Below are 19,307 nucleotides of genomic sequence, written 5' to 3'. Positions count from 1 at the left end.
TTAACTGACGAAATTAAAAAAAAAAAAGAATGATGGAATCCATAAATTCGGAGGGATCTTCCAAACTGATGTTGGCTTGGATCTCTGACTCGTTGTAACTTGTAAGAGAGACTGGGATAAAATCCCCACCATGGTGGTTTGGAGGTGGGGGTTAGGGGCTTTCATCTGTTACCCACGAGCTATCCTCACATGTTTACCCACAAAACATTACAGGTTTATTGGGAATATCTCCCTTATCATTCACGGGAGATAATAGTGATAAATATGTAACCCCATGAAGCAGGAGGGTTCTTCATGGCAAAAACATTGTTTACTTTTGGGGGCTAAGTGTCATTACTCCTAAATACAATAGGAGTTGTCTGTGAATTAAGCTTTAATTTTCGCTAAGCAGAACTGCAAGGCATTTTGTCGCAAGCGACGGAGCGGCGGAAGGTGAAACTCGGACGAGCTCTCGTCTCCATCGTAGCCGTAGCCATTAGGATTTGGACCTGTAGTAGATCTGTTTGCTTCCATAACTTGAATTTGCAGACGAAGTTCCTCCTATCTATTAGGGTTCATAGTTATAATATCAGGAAAAAGCTTTGATTCGCAGCCATGACTGAGGTACCCCCTCTCTTGCTTGTTTGCTTGGAGATGTTTTTGATGTATTCATGCAATTTCTTTCTGCTTTTGCAAATTTATCTTGATTTCATGTAACTAATATAATTACAATAACAAAATTATTTATTAGTACTGGGTACATATTATTTCTAGCTCGGTTCAGGTTATGAGTATGAATAGCACATTAGTCCCTTCTATTAAGGTTATTAAAGTTCAGAACATCAATTATTCTTCACTTGGTTCGCACGCGGACATTTGTATAACTTATATTTAGAAAATTATTACTGGTTTGCCACATTTTTATTTCTCACAGAACTAAATGAGTAATAGCCTATACTTATTCATAGTTCATGCGTTTTGGTGTTGAGAGCTTATGAAGATATAACACTTCTTTCTAAAGATGACATTTGGATAACTCCATTTGGAGTGATTTTCTGGTGCTCCTGCAAATGAAGATCAATTTGATATCAACAGAATTATTTCCTTTTTCTTTTTGCCCCAAACTAATACTTTTGAGTGCTTCAGCAGATATCAGAAGCAAACTTTACAAAAGAACTTCTTTGGGCGCAAAACTCATCCTTCAAATTCTTGTACTTAGAAAACTAAAAGAAAATTCTTGTTTTAGAAGCAGAAGTTTATCCCAATTCTACCCAATATGACAGAAAGGAAAAGTTTAAGATTCTGATTGCTGTCATGATGGTGTAGTATTAGTCAGACACAACCATTAGTTTCAAAGGCTGACTTACTTTCATTTTATTAAGGACCTTATTTTATCTGTTGTCATATCTAGTTAAAGGTTTTGATATATTTCCACAAAAGTTTGCACAATGGAGAACTTCAGGTGCTAATTTTTAGCCCATTAACATGTGTACTGTAACTGTATAGCTTTGCTTCTTTGAAGTTTTTATTGCTTTTTTGGTTATCTTTCTCTTCCATGTGTATTATAATTGTTGTTGTTGTTGTTGTTTGACTGAAGATAATCTTCTTTTATTTCTGTTTTTTTATACCCAGTACTGGGTTAGTCAGGGTAATAAATGGTGCGACTTTTGCAAGATTTACATAGCCAACAATCCTATGAGCATTAGAACTCATGAGCTTGGTCAGCGTCACAAGGATAATGTTGCCAAGAGACTTGCTTCTATGAGAAAGGAGAATGCTGCTAAGGAGAAGGAGCAGAAGGAAGCAGCCCGTGCCCTTGAACAAATTGAAGCAGTAAGTCTTTTGACAGTTAAAAATATTCTTTTTTTTTTTTTGTTAAGGATTCATACGTTATCAACAATGTGATCAATTGTTAGGAATTTCTCATTGGCATGAATAAACCATCTGAGTTTGAACCATAGTTTCTTACAATGGATAGATAGTAAACCTGAATCTACTCCTTTAATGGTCAAAGAAGTTTTTTATTTGTTTCATTTCTAAATTTGACAAAATGTATAATTATAATTAAATAAAGAAAAAGAGACATTTTCATATATCGGTTCTATGGTAGTTGCTTTGCTTTCACATTTTGTTGACATTGTAAGTTTTGTTTTGCAAATTTTAATTTCAAAATCCTACATTAAGTTCATGATATGTTCAATGATATCAATCCAAAAATTTATATTCTTAACAAAACCTGAGCAGAAATAGCAGCTTCTGTGCAGGGTTTGAAGACAGACTGCCATGGTTATTGGCAGGGTTCAGGCTGAATTGCTTGTTCAGCCGATACCAAGATCAACTGATACCTTGTAAATTAACCTAGGAAGAGGAGTGAATACTCAAAACCAGTGTTTTAAAAGGCATGGGAGGCAAATGCCTGGAGGTGCTCCCAAAACGCCCTGAGGCATATGCCAGAGGCACTGACACCTCTGAGGCGTACGCCTCTTGCGCTTTTTTCATGAGGCGTGCTAGAGGCGTACACCTCATGCACATATGATATAAAAAGACAGGAAAAAAAAAGAAAAAAAAAGGAAAGGAAAAGAAAGGGAAGGGAAAGAAAAAGAAAGAGAAGAAAAAAGAAAAGAAAATGAAAGGGAAGGGAAGAAAAGATAAAGGGAAAGAAAGTGGTCTGCCCCCTGCCCCTTTGGCTGGGGGGCTTTGCTCCCCAGACCCCCCCCCTGCCCCCTTTTCGATGCAGCCCAATTTTTTTTTTTATTTAGGGGGGTCTTGCTCCTCTTCAACAAGACCCCCCTTTCAACTAGTGTTATGCATCTTTATTCTTCTTAATATAAAAGATTTTCATTAAAAATAAAGAAAAAATGAGATCCCCCCTTCCTCTTCATCCTCATCCTAACCCCCTCCTCTTGAGAAGGCTTACGCCTCTTGCGCTATGAACTACACCTCACGCGTCTAGATAGTGGAACGCCTCGTGTCATGCCTCCGCGTTTTAAAACATTGCTCAAAACTTTGTATTTGGTCTTAGTTTAGGGCAACATTGTGTTGTAATTTCTTTTCTTGTTTGTTTGACTTACATTTATGTTGCAGTCCATACTTGGACTGTGTCCCTTTCCTCCTCCTACTTAGAGTCTTGGACCTTGTAGGGTAGTATTACTGTTTCAGTGCAACAGGGGTGGCTCAACTTTCAAAATTGAAGCAAAAATAAAATAAAATAAAATAACATCCAATGCTCATAGGGGGCAATGGAAGAAGTGTCATTTGATGTTTCTTGAATCTGGAGGAGTTCCTGCTTTTGTCCCATGTGGCACTATTACATGTGTTTGAAAGAATAGTAAAATAATGTATTCCATGTTTAGTGCCAAAATGTCACTCTTTCTCTGTCCCGAGATGAGCTTGAAGCACTATTATTCAAGTTGAAGTGTTTCAGTTTGAAACATCGTGGTGCCAAAAACCATCTTTAAGCTGTGTGTATGTATGAATTAATAATTCAATCATTCATGTTAATGTTCTCAAAAGGACAAGAACAGAAAAGGTTATGCTTAGATACTGGTTTACTATGCGAAGATTTTTAAAATTAACATTCATCAATGATCATATCCTCCTAATCATCGTAATGGGTTCTCAACAATCATTTCTGTCAAATAAGCAGTTAGTACCAGAGAGAAGACAGAATTATGGGGTGAAAACTCAATAGTTCGACCCTACTCGAAGAGCCTTAATATATCTATTAATGAAATAAGGATATTTACAAAAAAGCCCTTGCAGGGCTAAAGAGAAATAACAATAAATAAAATAAGAGATACAATACAACATGGACTACATTAATATAGTACATCTTGACAGTGTGGCCGGCCAAAGATAAGAGGAAGAGAAGAGAAGAGAAGAGAAGAGAAGAAGAAGAGAAGAGAAGAGAGGAGAGAAGAGAGAAGGTTTTGCAATGTAATAGTACTGGCGGCGCCAGTCTTTATTTTACTATATATAGGGCGACAAAAATAACAAGGGAAAAGACCCATGTGCCCCTGAGTACAATAACAAACATAACAAAAATAAAAAACACTTTAATTAGCCAAACAGGCCCTAACATCTGCAACTATGTTATTTTAACATTATTCTAACACTCCCCCCCAAGTTGGAGCATGGATGTCAATCATGCCCAACTTGTCACACAAATCTTTGTGTCGCACATGATGAAGACCTTTGGTGAAGATATCTACAAGTTGCTCTTCCGAGCTGACATATGGTGTACACACTTCTCCACTTTCAAGTTTCTCTCTGATAAAATGCTGATAAAATGCTTGTCCACTTCAATGTGTTTCGTCCCGTCATGCAGAACTGGATTAGCAGCAATATTGATGGCAACTTTATTGTCACAGTAGAGTGACGTAGGATTGCTTACTGCGAAACCCAGTTCACCTAACAGATTTCTTATCCACATGATTTCCGCAACCCCATGAGCCATCGCTCTATACTCTGCTTCAGCACTAGATCTAGCCACCACACTTTGTTTTTTGCTTCTCCATGTGACAAGGTTTCCTCCTACAAAGGCACAATACCCACTGGTAGACTTTCGGTCATTGACTGCTCCTGCCCAATCTGCATCAGTATATACTTCCACTTTTAAGTGACTGTGTTTCTGGAACAACAAACCAGCTCCAGGAAACTTCTTGAGATATCTCAAGATCCTCTCTGCAGCCTCAAAGTGAGTTGTCCTCGGGCTGTGCATGAATTGACTAAGGACACCCACTACATAGGCAATATCAGGTCTGGTCATAGACAAATACAAAAGTCTCCCCACGAGTCTCTGGAACATCTTTATATCTTTCAAAAACTCTCCCTGACTGTCTCCCAGATGGTGATTAGGTTCATTAGGTGAATCAGATGGTTTTACCCCCAACTTGCCTGTATCTTCTATTAGATCTAGTACATACTTCCGTTGGGAAATAAAGATGCCCTTGTGAGAGCGGGCAACTTCAATTCCAAGAAAGTATCGTAAGGGGCCTAGATCCTTCACCTCAAATTTAGTGGCTAAGAATTTTTTTAGTCTTTGGATTTCAGCCTCCCAATCTCCTGTGATCACTATGTCATCCACATACACAATAAGAGCTGCAATTTTACCTTCACCTCTTTTCACAAACAGGGTATGATCTGACTGGCATTGTTTGAATCTCATCTATTGGACTGCTAAATGGAACTTACTAAACCAAGCCCGAGGTGATTGTTTCAACCCATATAGGGATTTTTTTAACCTGCACACCTTTTGTTCACTGCCTTTGGCACAAAACCCTGGGGGTTGGGTCATGCACACTTCCTCTTCTAAGTCACCATTCAAGAAGGCATTCTTGATGTCCAATTGGTGAAGATCCCAGTCAAGATTTGCTGCCAAGGAAAGGAGAATCCGGATAGAGTTCATCTTCGCTACTGGAGCAAAAGTCTTTGCATAGTCCACTCCATATACCTGTGTGAAGCCTCTTGCTACCAGTCTAGCCTTGTACCTTTCACCAGTTCCATCAGCTTTGTGTTTCACTGTGAACACCCACTTGCACCCCACTGGTTTCTTCCCTTCAGGAAGATCTACCAACCCCCAAGTGCCATTTTTGTGTAAGGCATCAATTTCTTCCTGCATTGCATCTGTTCATTCAGGTTTTGACAAAGCTTCTGCCACGGTCTTAGGAACAGGGACACTATCCACAGAAGAGAGAAAGGCACGGTACGAAGGTGAAACATGCTCATAGGACACAAAATTAGAGATAGGTTGATTAGTGGTACAAGATCTAACACCCTTTCTCTTAGCAATAGGAATATTAAGATCATTGGTGACCGGGGAATCAACATTTAAAGGAGCAATGGGAGCAAGTGTACCTGGCTGATGAGACGGATCTGCCTCGGGTGAATCCTATGATGTTGGTTGCATAGTGTCCGGCTCCATGGCTCTTGAACTCTGTTGGCTCTTATGGCGACGATGAAAAACCCGGAACAGAGGAGGATCGGGTAAAGGAGGTAATTGAATCTGAGTCGTCGCTTGTTTCTCCTCAACCCTACTCTCCCCCTGAGGAGAAACCGAGAAGAACGGTTGACTCTCAAAGAATGAGACATCAATGGAAACATAGTACTTGCGGGCAATGGGATCATAGCAACAATACTCCTTTTGAGATGAAGGGTAACCAAGAAAAACACAAGGAATAGTCCGAGGGTCAAGTTTACCACGAGTAGGTGACAGGTTGTGGACAAAACAACGACACCCAAAAACATGCATCGGAATGGTGGACAGCGGGGCTGTAGGGAACAAGAGCTGATGTGGGGCCTTATACTCTAGTAGCCGAGAGGGCATGCGATTGATGATATATGTCGCACACAATACTGCATCCATCCAGAACTGTTTTGGCACATTCATATGAATCAGCAAGCCACGAGCAACTTCGAGAAGGTGACGGTTTTTTCGTCCAGCCACACCATTTTGTTGGGGTGTCCTGGTACAAGAGCTTCATTGAAGTGATCCACTCGAAGCAAAGAACTTCGTGAGATCACTATGGAAATATTCCTTTGCATTGTCCGACTGGAAGATATGAATTTCCGTTTGGAACTGAGTGAACACCATGCGTTGAAAATCTTTCACAATTTGTGGCACTTCATCTCGAGATCGCATAGGGTAAACCCAAGTGTATCGAGAATAATCATCAATCAAAGTAACAAATTACTTATAGCCAGCCGCAGTAGGTAGAGTAACAGGGCCCCAAACATCAGAATAAACAATATGAAATGGAAATTCAGATCTTTTATTTTGTAAAGGTAAAGAACTTCTACAATGCTTACTCAACTGACAAGTTTGACACTGTAACTGACTCACTGACAAGGACTCAAACAACTTTGGGAACATAACTTTTAACGACTCAAAAGAAAGATGACCTAAACGACTATGCCATAAATAGGCCTGACTCTCACTTGACGAACTTGTGGACTCAGTCGCCACTAGACCAGCATTATTCTCCAACACGTAGAGACCATCCACCATGCTTCCTCTACCAATTGTCTTCCCCGAGGTCAAATCCTGAAACACACATGAAGACGGAAAAAAAGTGACTGAGCAGTTCAAAGAGTGAGTAAGACTACTAATGGACAACAAATTATTAGGTAATTTCGGAACGTGCAAGACATTAGGAAGAGTAAGGCCAAGTGGGAGAGGTATGGTGCCTCGGCCAGCTATGGTAGAAAAAGAACCATCAGCCAGTCTTACCTTATCTCTCCCAGAGAGAAGGTTATATGTCTGAAACAAATTTGACTTACCGGTCATGTGATTTGAGGCTCCGGAGTCAATAATCCAAGGAGAATCAGTAGTATGAGATGACACATGGAAGGTTGTGGCATTACCTGATGTAGAGGCAAATGAGGTAGAAGGAGTAGGCCCAGAATCCACCTGGCGGAGAGTCCTACCATACAATTCCAAATGTTCACGGAAGGAGTTGATAATATCTTCCTTAAGGTCAAAACCGAGATGTCTCTCCTGAGTTACGGAAGGACTAGTCTCTGTCGATGCCATATTAGCTGAGTTATACCTTTTTGATTCTGCTGGCCTGGTTTCTTGCCCTGATCCGTTGCTGACTTCTTACCCAAATCCTGTGCCCATTTAGGTTTTCCATGGAGATCCCAGCATGTATCTTTCGTGTGTCGTGTCTTCTGGCAGTGAGTGCACCAAAGCTTGCTTTTATCTTCTGATTTTTTCTGAGTGTCACCCCTTTTAAAGCCACCTCCGACATTTGTATTTGAATTTCCCCGGACAGCTAGGGCAACTAACTCTCCTTCTACACCATTCATCACACTTCTTCTACTTTCTTCTGACTGCACCAAGGCATACACCTCCTGGACTGATGGCAAGTCTTTACTACCCAAGATCTGTACTCTGATGGACTCATATGATGGATTCAGCCCTAGGAGGAAGGCAAACACTCGTTGTTGTGATACAAGTGACTTATAGGCCTTTGCATCTTCATCACACTTCCAATTCACATTCTGATAGTGATCAAGTTCTTTCCATATTGATGTCAAATCAGAATAGTACATCAAGAGACTCCTCTCCCCCTGCTTGCAAGTAGAAGATTCAGCTTGTAGTTGATATATCTTGGCATAGTGTCTCTGTTCTGAATAAGTGGACTTCACTTGTTCCCATATCTCACAAGCAGTTTCAGCCCACATAAAAGTCTTCCTTACTTGTGGCAGCATTGAAACCAAGAGCCAAGACATCACCATACTGTTCTCTTGGTTCCACCTATCATGCTCAGCACTTCCATACTTCGATTCCTTTACTCTCCCATTGATGTATCATATTCTCCCCCTAGCAGTGATGTAGAGTTTTATTCCCCTATACCACTCAAGATAATTCAGACCATCAAAGGGAATAACAGCCATGGGAAAGCTCATATCCATTCCCCCACTCACTCCATTGTGGCTCCCTAAGATCTCTGAAGTAGCAGAATTCTCAGTCGACATGGTCAAGCAGTTAATCAGTCCCAAACACCGGACTTAGGACTCCTCCTTACTCCACAAAACAATGCTCCACTCAGTTCACACCCACACACTTGGGTTTAACAACCAGGTTGAGCACAAACAGTACCAAATTTCGGACAAAAACTGAGGTAATATTCGGCAGATTTCAGACCTGTATAGTTTTAACAGTCCCCACCTACCAGAATTCCAGAATGTCTAACAACCACTAATCAGCAGGAGAGATCCTTCTTACTTATAGTCAACTCAAACCATTGAGAAGACAGGTCATCCTTGACCTACAGTTGTCTTAACACATGAACAGGATCACACGATCCAAGAAAACTGGGGTTACACAGGTTCGACAGCATTCAGCCGCCCCAGATTCATAGGGTTTTCACTCGGCACATGACCAAGGAGGGTAAAGAAGAGAAAAATAGGGAGAACTGTACCAGTTGTAGCTATTTTGTAGTCCATAATCAGATTTCTGTTCTGCTAGTCTGTTCGATCTGTTCTTTGGGTTGATCAATCTTCTCTTGAAAGTAGGGTTGATCGATCTGCTCTCCTTTAATCAGCATTCCCGCTCTGATACCATCTTGACAGTGTGGCCGGCCAAAGATAAGAGGAAGAGAAGAGGAGAAGAGAAGAGAAGAGAAGAGAAGAGAGAAGGTTTTGCAATGTAACAGTACTGGCGGCGCCAGTCTTTATTTTACTATATATAGGGCGACAAAAATAACAAGGGAAAAGACCCTTGTGCCCCTGAGTACAATAACAGACATAACAGAAATAAAAAACACTTTAATTAGCCAAACAGACCCTAACATCTGCAACTAAGTTATTTTAACATTATTCTAACAGTACATCAGTGAGACTCTTCATGATTCCCATATTCTTAAGGAGTTCACCTATTTAAAACCTTGATGGGCTATAGTACTCAATAATGATGACCCTAAACTTGCTAGAATCTCAATATTAGTAGGTTTCATGTCAACAATTAAACACCCATCCACCAGAAATGACACATCTCCATTATTCAATGGAGATGGTGCAAGTGGGTGATTGGATGCTTATCATCTTGTCATAATTCAACTATAGTCAATGCAAAAGTGGTGGATTTTTTTTTTCAGGCCTTCAGAGGGATTAGGCAAGGGGACCCTTCGTCACCATTTTTGTTCACAGTAATTGTTGAAGCTTTAAGTAAAAATAGTTCTTAGGGCTGACTCAAGAAATCTGGTGAGAGGATGGAGAATAGGTAGGGAGAAAGTGCTAGGTACTCATTTACAATTCGCGGATGACACAATTCTTTTTCTCAAGGGGATGATATAAACTGGGCTAGAAACCTGAAAGTTGTAGTTCAACTCTTCGAACATGTGTCAAATCTTAAGGTCAATTTCGACAAGAGTTGTATTACAGCAGGAGTTAATCTAACTAAGAGGGGTGTGAAATAGCACAATGGCCAATCAAATATCTTGGTCTCCCTCTTGGTCATAACCCTAGGTATGTCAACTTCTAGGACTTGGTGGTGGAGAGTTTTTTGCTAAGAGACTTTCTAGCTGGAAAAAAGAGCTGCATTTCTTCAGGTGAAAGGATCACTTTCATTAGAACTACCCTTGCTAATCTTCCAGTCTATTATCTGTTAGTCTTTAGGGCCCCTAAAAGTATGACTAGGACACTGGAGAAGATGATGAGAGATTTTCTGTGGGAGCCAGGTGAGGGGAAAAAAAGATCACAGAGTTTGTTGGGAACAGGTTAACCAGAGTAAATCATTAGGGAATTGGGAATCTTGAAAAAAGAAATTTAGCATTTTTGGGGAAATGGCTATGGAGGCTTCCCTATGGTAAAAGAAAAACTTTGGGTAACAACTGTGTAGAGTGTTACACGGGCTCTCGGCAAATGGGTGGGACTCTGGTACATTGGCTAGGGCTTCCCGGGCTTCTCCTTGGAAAGATATCAACAAATTATTGTCGGCTTTCCTCCCCTTTATCAGGTATGAGGTATGTAATGGGAATCATGTCAAATTCTGGGAACATCTTTGAGTAGGGGGTTCTCCATTGAAAGATCAATTTCCTTCTCTATATGCTCTTTCAAAATTTAAGAATAAGCGTGTCTCCTCTTTTTTCTCTCACTTTGATTTGAATTCTGGGTTGGATTGGGATTTGTGATTTAGAAGGTGGGTTAGGGATGGTGATTTAAATGGGGTGGCAAACTCACTAATATTCTTTCTGGGGTTTTGGTGGACCCATTGAATCAAGATCGTAAAATTTGGACTCTTTCCTTGGCTGGCTCCTTTTCTTGCACTTCATTTTTCAAAGCATTGTCTCCTTCATTGGCCATTGTTAGTTTATCCTTTGTGATTAAAGAGATCTAGTGCCATCCCATTCCTCCGAGAGTTGGGGCCTTTTGTTGGGAGCCTCTTCTAGGGAAAATTAATACCTATAACATGCTTCAATGAAGGAGACCAAACATGTGCCTATCTCCACAATGGTGTGTGTTATGTAAAGCCAACAGTGAGCCTTGCCACCACTTTTTTTTTTGATCAATAACTCAACCTTTTATTAATTAATATAATGGAAGATACAATACATTAAATACAGTCGGACTGTGAGAGATAAAACCTCTTACCTCTCCCCCTACAAACAGGTCCCTTACAAGCCTTGCCACCACTTATTAATCTCCTGTCCTTTTACCTCTTGCATATGGGATTGGTTTTCTTCCTTGTTCGGGTGCAAGTGGACTCCCCGAAATCACTTGCAAGGATTATTTACTTCTTCTCCTTTCAGCTTGCCAAAAAAGAGGGGTAGGATATTGTGGAGATGTGCTAGGGCTGCCATTTGTTGGGTGTTATGGGAGGAAAGGAATTCTAGAATATTTGCCGAGAAAGAAAGAAGCAAAGATGATACCATAGACATTATCATGATCAAGGTTGCTCATTGAGTGAGGACGATGGATCTTTTTTCTTCATTCTCAGTTGTTGACATAATGCTTAATTGGAAAGTGGTGGCTGAATCTGCACCGATGTTGACAACATCTTCAGTCGACTGGATCCCTCTGATGTGGTGGAGTTTTAAGAGATGAGGGAGGAGGGGTAGTGGTGGCTCTATATTTGGGACCTGCTGGGACTGGTGACTCTCTTCGAGCTGAGGTTTTGGCAGCAGTGGAAGGAATCCAAAAGGCAGCCTCTCTAAATATTAAGAAGTTGATAATCGAGGGGGATTCAAAGCTGGTGGTTAATTGGCTCCTAAAAGAAGGACCAAGTCATTGGATATTCAATAATGAAAGAAAAGGATTAAATGGTTAATTCAGAATATGGAAGTGAAAATTCAATGGGTGAAAAGATGTGCAAATTCATTTGCCGATACTTTGGCTAGACAGGAGACAGGTAGATCCAAGGCTACTTAACCTTAATTCCTTGTTCTGCCCCAGCCTGTCTTATTTTGCAAATTTGCATTTTAACATTGGATTCTGCAAATTCAAGTTGTTGAGGTTTTCAATGTGTTAGTTCTTTACCAAATTAAGCTGTTCATTTGACATGAAAATCAAGTTGGCTACTAACTAACCCTTTTTTTCTGTTTTCTTTTGGAATGAAAACTTGACTAGTAACTTTATTGACTTAATAAGTACAAAATTGTGGTAATTAATCTTGAAGGGTGGAAATTACATGAGAAACATGGAAAAAAGGATCAAGATGGGTGGCAAAATAGCAAGAGAACGCAAAAGATATTAGCATAGTTGTCAAGGTGACGCAAAAGAACAAGGAGGCACCCTTGGAGGCTCGCCTCGCCCAGTCATCTAGCAGTTTTGTATACTGTCTTATAAAATACTTTTATATTGTTACTTTTTTGAGATTACAATTATAAAATAGACATTGTTAAACAAAAATATTCATTTTTTGTGTTTATAAACTAATTTCTTTTTATTATTTTCTTATTTGTTAGGGTTTAATGAACACAAACATTGTTAACTGCAGTATTGAACCCTCAAAGACTTCAGAACTTTAACCAATAAGTAAGGGAAAAACTTAAAGTTTTGTCTAATCAACACATTTCTTCCTCCACATCATATTCTTCTTATTCTTATGTATTTTTCACTTAGGCGACTAGGTGACTAGGCGACAAGGCGCCCCCCTGTCGCTTAGCCTCTCCTTGGCACCTTGAAAACTATGGGTATTAGTAATGGTAATATCTATTTGAAACTGTTCCTTATTTATTCTTTTATCTCTGCATCATTTTTTAAGGAACATATTATCATCAATATAGGGGCCATTTGTTGGTGTCATGGTAAAACTTTTCGTTGACAAGTGTGAAAATGTTGTTCAAGTCTGAGGGTGAACTTCATACAAATGATGCCATAGGTTAGGTCTGTATCCACTCCATCCCTTCCTAGACCCAAGATAGCTAGGACCAACATTGGATAATGGCCCCCTATGATAACCAACATGCTTTTGAATAGGTTACACATTCACCACATTAATAATGAAATGTGCAATTACTTATGGGTTATGGGAATTTTAATGCACTACTTGCTACATAAGACTCCTCGAGCATTGGTGGAAATTCACAACATGCATGATTATCTCAACTTGACAGAGCCTCTACCCCAACTCTTTGGAGTCGGGTGCATATCATTCCACTTTATTACAGGCCATGGTTTTGTTAAATTGCAAGTTCTGAGGTGTTCTCTCACCACAGTCCACATCCTTTTCAGCCTCCCACTAGCTATTTTCTAAAATTCAACTTGCATCAGAGTAAACCTTATCACTGGGGCAAGAAGATGCTTCCATGCATGTGACTGAACCATCCAAGTAGATTTTTCCTCACTTTGTTATCTATTTAATGGATGCACTTATTTTCACTTCTATCCGTTCTACTCTTGCCATCCATCATGGCATCCCCATCTCTGCTACACTCACTTATGGACATGTTGCATTCATATATGTCTACAGGATGGAATTTATCTATGACAAGAAAAACCATATTTTAACCTTTTATGCATAAGTAGCATTGTATTTATTTAATTTCACTTATTAAAATAAAACATAGGAACCAACAGACGGTTGAACATCCTTGTGTCTGGGTAATCATTTGCTATTTCTTTTATTCATACGCGTGATGTTTGACTTAATATATAATTTCTCATTTTGAGAATATTTGTGCAAATAAGCAACTGAAGTATTGAATATTTTTCTGAGAACAGTTTTTATATACATGTGGTTAATGGTGTTCTTCATGAATTTGTTTGCCAGAAAGCTAGGCGCAGCTATCAGAAAGATTTAGCTGTTTTTCGAGAGTCCAGGGAGTCTAGTGCCCATGCTATAGAATCTCATGAGAGTCCAGAGACAACTAAATGTTCTGTGGCTTCTAGTGATGGTAATATATATTTCTTTTATCAGTTCTAGTGATGGTAATATTAATAGTTCTAGTATCTGTTGTTTCATTCTAAGTTGAAATGCAAGCTCCTTTCTTCTTTTTTCCTTGATGATCAGTATTTTTTATAGACCTTTGAATAAATGTAGCACATAAGATTTTTTTTTTTTTTTTTGGGGGGGGGGGGGGAGAGGTGATTAAGTTATTCAACAAATCACCAGGCTTTGTATTGGTTTGGCCCAGAAACTGCCAAAAACCATGCCTTTTGCAGAAAGATGTTGAGCTCAGACGGTTTATTTTCTTAGTGGTAGTCTAATATTCTTCTGCCCTCCTTCCCTCTAGTTGTAGTTATCACCTATCATCCATATGTCAGCAGTTTAACTTGAGCTGAACCATTTGCATGGAATGGTCCTTCTATGGATTGAAGAATGATCCAATCTCCAAATTGTGCTTTGGTGTCCTTTGTGTATTGTATCCTAACCATTAGGTAAGAATATTAGGTTACATTACGAAAATACATAGGTGATATGTATTATTAGAGAAGAGAGTGAAAAAGGCAGCTAAGAAAAAAGAAAAAGAAAAAAGCAGCAGCAGAAAAAGGGGTAGGGGTGGTTGCCTCCTCTCTCAAATTTCTCAGCTCTCTTTTTCTCCAATAGGTCAATCCTTCTCTCTTTTTTTGTTATTTTAGTTATTTAAAAATAATTTCAGTATTTTGGCATTAGACCATGAACCATTTTCTGGGTCAAACAGTTTGGTGGCTAGACCATTTGGATCAGTGATTTGGTGACCAATTCAACATATTTTTTGGCAAAATAACAGCCCAGGTTGTAAATTGAATCGAAATAGTGACCAGTTTCTGGATCAAATGGTTCAACCACCCTAGTTGACCTTGGAGTAGAGCTAGGGAGATTTAAATGGTGCTTCTATGTTTTCTGCTTTGCCTTTTTTTTTATTGTCTTGGTTGTATGATCTATTTGATTTCTTGATCTCTTATATGGGGTACTATTCAGACTGAAACAGCTTTGAATGATGACAGGGTGGGAGTATGATAGTTCTTTGGGTTATTATTACAACCAAGCGACTGGCTATTACTATGACTCAAACTCCGGCTTTTACTATTCGGATGCTATAGGTACTAATTGCTTTACTCTTTTTTGTGTTATCTTGAATGCATTTTCTTGATTAGTTTGTGGTATTTTGCTTACCTGTGAACCAGGCAAATGGGTGACACAGGAAGAGGCATTCAACAAACATGTTTCATCGATAACCAAACAAAAAGAGCCTGTTTCAACAAAGCCACCGTCAGTGGATGGGCCTGTTGCACAAGATAAAGGTGTGAAACTTCACAGTGGGCCTCCACCAGGGTTGGTTGTTTCAGCATCTATAAACCCCATGAGATCCGTTAAAGGTGCCACCTCATCAATAGCTGTCAACAAGAGAAAAAGAGAAGATGAGAAGCCAAAGGTTGTGTCTAAGGAGGAAGAAGCTGCACTTAAAGCAAGGGAAGCTGCAAGAAAACGAATGGAAGAGAGAGAGAAGCCTCTGCTTGGCCTTTACAAGTCATACTGACAATTAGAAATGCAACCGTTTCAGTCAAATGCTTGTTGAGGAGGTATGCTTTTAAAATATTTTCCTTCCAATTCTCTTGCAAGTTAAATTGGTATGTCTTTCTCGATGTGAAAGTTGCGATATGAATAAAGAAAATTGATAGGGTAGGATTTCTTTATCCATCCATGAACACACTCCCCTTAAAGAAAAAAAAAACAGTATTACTATTTTTCTCTGGCATCATGAAGAAAACAGTTCCTAGTATTATTTCTATTTTTTTCCCTGTACTTATTGCTTGAACATACTCCCTTTAGGCTGTGTTTGGTTTGATAGGTAGGAAACTTTTACAAACTTTGTATAGGATTCCCCTGCCTTTCCCTACTTTTTCTTTCAAACCAAACACAACGTTAAAGTAAAAATATTACTGTTTTTCTCTCACATCATAAAGATACATTTCCGAGTATTATTTCCACATTTCCATATTCTGAAGAATTATCTCCATTTACTAATAAAAAACTTGTCTCTACGTATCAGTGGTGTTTTGGTGATATGCTAGCCTAAGGGATCTTTATTAACCAAAACACCGTGTAATTTTTTGCCATGCTTACAAGGTTATTAGTTTGTGCATATCATAGCGCTGATGTTCCTTATATTGGATTTTGGTTTTTCAATTGCTTTCATAAATCAACAAAATAGCTGTTTAGCAGACTGTGGAATCAATAATAATGCTCTGCACCAAAATTTAAGATATCAAGTTATCAACAAACCCTGATACGATGGAAGGGTTGTATCGTTACTTTAAACTTAGGAATGGCAATGGGGTAGGGACCAGACTCCCTGACCCCGACCCCGATCCCTGGTGGGGATAAAAATGAACTTCCATCCCTGATCCCCAACGGGGTGGCTTTCCCGTTGGATATCACAATCAACTCCTGCAGTCTCCATCCCCAACTCCATCAAGTCAGGGAAGCAAAGTACCAAATGGGGATAGGGGAAATCGCCGTCCCTATTTAAACCTCACTCTTTTATATTTTTTAGTTTTTTTCTTCAAAATTTCAGAGTGGCCTTTTATGTTATTTAATTATATATAAAAAAAAAAACTTTCTTAAAGTGCCTTGAAAAAGGCATACCATTTACAAGAACATATGATATGATAAGCTCAAAATGGTGCATATCATATTGAAATTTTAAACCTTGCTCCACACTAGTTATAAAAAGCATGGGACTTGATTCAACCTCTCTATGCGCTACATCCTACATAACTAATGTATTCAGCTAATCTGATTTTTCCTGCTAGGTCCAAGTCTAGCTAAGTTTGCCCTGGCTTAGGTTTTGTGCATCATTTAATTTAAAGTTTTTAAATAATTAAATTTTTACTATTAGTTGTCATATCCCTAAGTTTGGCTTGGCCTGTCTCAGGCCTGGGTCTGGGCTTGATTTGTAAGCCTTATTATTATCTGCTGAGCCTGGCCTAGGCCCAGGCCCAGACCATGATCATCCCTACTCATTAGGGCTGCATTGCAATACTAGCAATGTTTTAAAAACCAACCCAGAACTAGAACCGCTTTGGCCACCGATGTTTGGGTCAACAGTTTGACGTCTGATTGAAACAAACAGCCCGTTCCAAAATTAAAAAAAAAAATAATTAAAAAATAATTAAAATAAAAATGCTTAAAAACTGCTGTCTGAGTTGATGGTTTAACTGCCCGGGTCATTGAGTTGCTGACCAAGTCAATGGTTTTTAAGCTAAGAAACAGGTTAAGGGTGAAATGGAACCAGTTGCCTGGATGGTTCTTGAGCCAAATGGTCCAACCGCCTAGGTCAACAGAAACACTCGTTGCAAGTTAATAACATTTATGGGCTCCAACAGTATAAATTTTTCATCTGGAAAAAACGAATAGAAAGTGTATTCTACCTTTCTCTTGCCTTCATTCTCTTTCCATGTAAGCTGAGAATCACATCATTTTCCTCTAGAACAGACAATAGTAAAAGATAAAACCTGAAACAAAAGTGAACTAGAATTTGCATTTCAGCCCATTTTGAACTCTTGCATTTGCCTATTCACACTGGAAATAGGAGTCAGAAGAATCTTGATTTGTTCCTCATAGAGCATGTCTCGCACCAACTTCATAGCACATCACAGTCCTGCATTGGAACAGAGCGTGCCCCACACAAACCTTTTAGATGTGATGTGAGGTTGGTGTGAAGTGCGCTGTGAGGAGCAAATCTGATTTTCAGTCAGAAGTTGTAAGCGAGATGATGTCACCTTTTGACTTATTAACTTGTATGACCACATGGCAAAACACAGCTATTGTCGTTCAAGCATCATTTTTTAAATACGTTTACCTGTAAAATTTGGGTGCAATTAGAAACTCCAATGGATAGAAATTTGAATGACATGTAACAGGAAGGATACATTCTGGTAAAAATAGAGGGCACCGATATCTGGGGATCGTCATTGAGGAATAAAAGTTGTGATTTGCCACGTGGCTACTATTTTAGCCACGATAGACCACGCATGATTAATTAGATGGCATTATTTTTCTTGTTAATAACCTAACCGCAAACACGTTGTTTCCACGTCCCAAGACTCGGCTGAGTCGTTTTGACTCGACTCGATGAACAAAATGAACTTAGCACGTGCTGTTTTATATACAATATAAAATATCAGCCATCCATTAAGTTGTTTGACTAGTCAGAGAAACCGGCAAGACCATGAAGAAGTCAAAAGAATAGCATGTGGCTGTTAGCTTGTCTTCTCCTTCTTCTTCAGACTTTTTATTTTATTTATTAGAATTAGAATTTTGGATAGAAGACACAGGTGGAGGAGACACTGGTGGGGCATCCCACCTTTTTCATCATTTGCTTTCTTGCATGCCGTCAACCCTATGTGCGTGCATTCACACACACACATAGACACTACTGACCGGTGACCACACCAACACCAATCAGTACATGCTTTGCTAAACACTGAACAGCTGGAATAGATGAGAACCATCGCAACTGCCGGTACCGATGGGATATATTCATAAATAAAAGTAAAAAAGTAAAAACTATTCCGATCTGAATCACATCTAGTTTCAAGCCTTAACTTTGAAGTAATCAAGAAATAAATTAGACGTGCAGAGCAGACTACACCATTGCCTCTCCTGGCTCTGTTTGTTTGTAGTGTAAATTTCGTTTGCATTCGTTCAAGTGTATAGAAATGCAAATAAGGTGAGTGTATATTATGGTTTACTTTTTTGCTTCAGATTTGATTTTCTCTTGTTTAATTGAAACTTGAAAGAATTGAGGTTGGAATTTAAATGATGTGATATCCACCCACCTTATATGAATGAGAATGAAGGTAGAGTGAAGTAGGAAATAAGATGATTTCCCCGTTTTAAATTTTCTATCAATTTTTGGGATGCATGGTAGTGCAAATGACCCAAAAAAAAAACAAGTTTTGTATTAACAGATCATAGTTATAAACAAATGGATGCAAAACTGGATCAGGCAAAAAAAAATTTATCTGATTCAGATTTGAACTGCAAACAAATAGCCTTGATTTTGTTTAATTCCTCAAATAGGGGAGCAAAAAAACTTTTCATGATATGTGGAGTTGAAATCCCTCTTCCCTCGTGAATAAAGACGATCTGGATCTGTTACAGGGTTGTTAGACAAACAATCAGCATGATCTGGTCATCTGGATTTTCACAATTCACGACCACATACATATAAATGTAATATAATATGCAAAGCATGCAACAACAATAACGTAGAGTCTTAAAATAATCACAAATCATCAAGTCGTAAGATGAGAAAATGCCCATGCATTCAACCGTGGAACGGGTGGCATGGAGTTATCCACCATTGAAAGGAGCATTCTCTCCTTTTTTAAATGGAGCTAGCAAAAGTGAGCATGAAAATAATCTAGTGGTGCTGCCTTTTTTTCTTTTTCCTGAA

At 39.1% G+C, this 19,307-nt stretch overlaps 1 protein-coding gene across 1 annotated transcript; it reads left to right on the top strand.

Moving 5' to 3' along the window:
• The first annotated feature begins 242 nt into the window (after positions 1 to 242).
• Positions 243 to 15,836, top strand: LOC104605587 (C2H2 and C2HC zinc fingers superfamily protein). The gene is made up of 5 exons (XM_010270415.3): positions 243 to 603; positions 1,612 to 1,812; positions 13,694 to 13,817; positions 14,851 to 14,946; positions 15,031 to 15,836. Exons 1-5 carry the CDS (start codon positions 595 to 597, stop codon positions 15,381 to 15,383), a joined length of 783 nt encoding a protein of 260 aa, XP_010268717.1. The 5' UTR covers positions 243 to 594; the 3' UTR covers positions 15,384 to 15,836.
• Positions 15,837 to 19,307: the final 3,471 nt, after the last annotated feature.

This window comes from Nelumbo nucifera, chromosome 5 (assembly GCF_055504915.1).
Source record: "Nelumbo nucifera cultivar China Antique chromosome 5, China Antique-T2T, whole genome shotgun sequence".
In the NCBI taxonomy this organism is placed as follows: Eukaryota; Viridiplantae; Streptophyta; class Magnoliopsida; order Proteales; family Nelumbonaceae; genus Nelumbo; species Nelumbo nucifera.
This window is presented reverse-complemented; position numbering and strand designations above follow the sequence as displayed.

Excerpts from the sequence above, each read along its gene's own strand:
- LOC104605587 (XM_010270415.3), top strand. Across the intron at positions 1,813-13,693 it reads CCCTTGAACAAATTGAAGCA|AAAGCTAGGCGCAGCTATCA; the intron begins GTAAGTCTTTTG and ends TTTGTTTGCCAG. Across the intron at positions 14,947-15,030 it reads TTACTATTCGGATGCTATAG|GCAAATGGGTGACACAGGAA; the intron begins GTACTAATTGCT and ends CCTGTGAACCAG.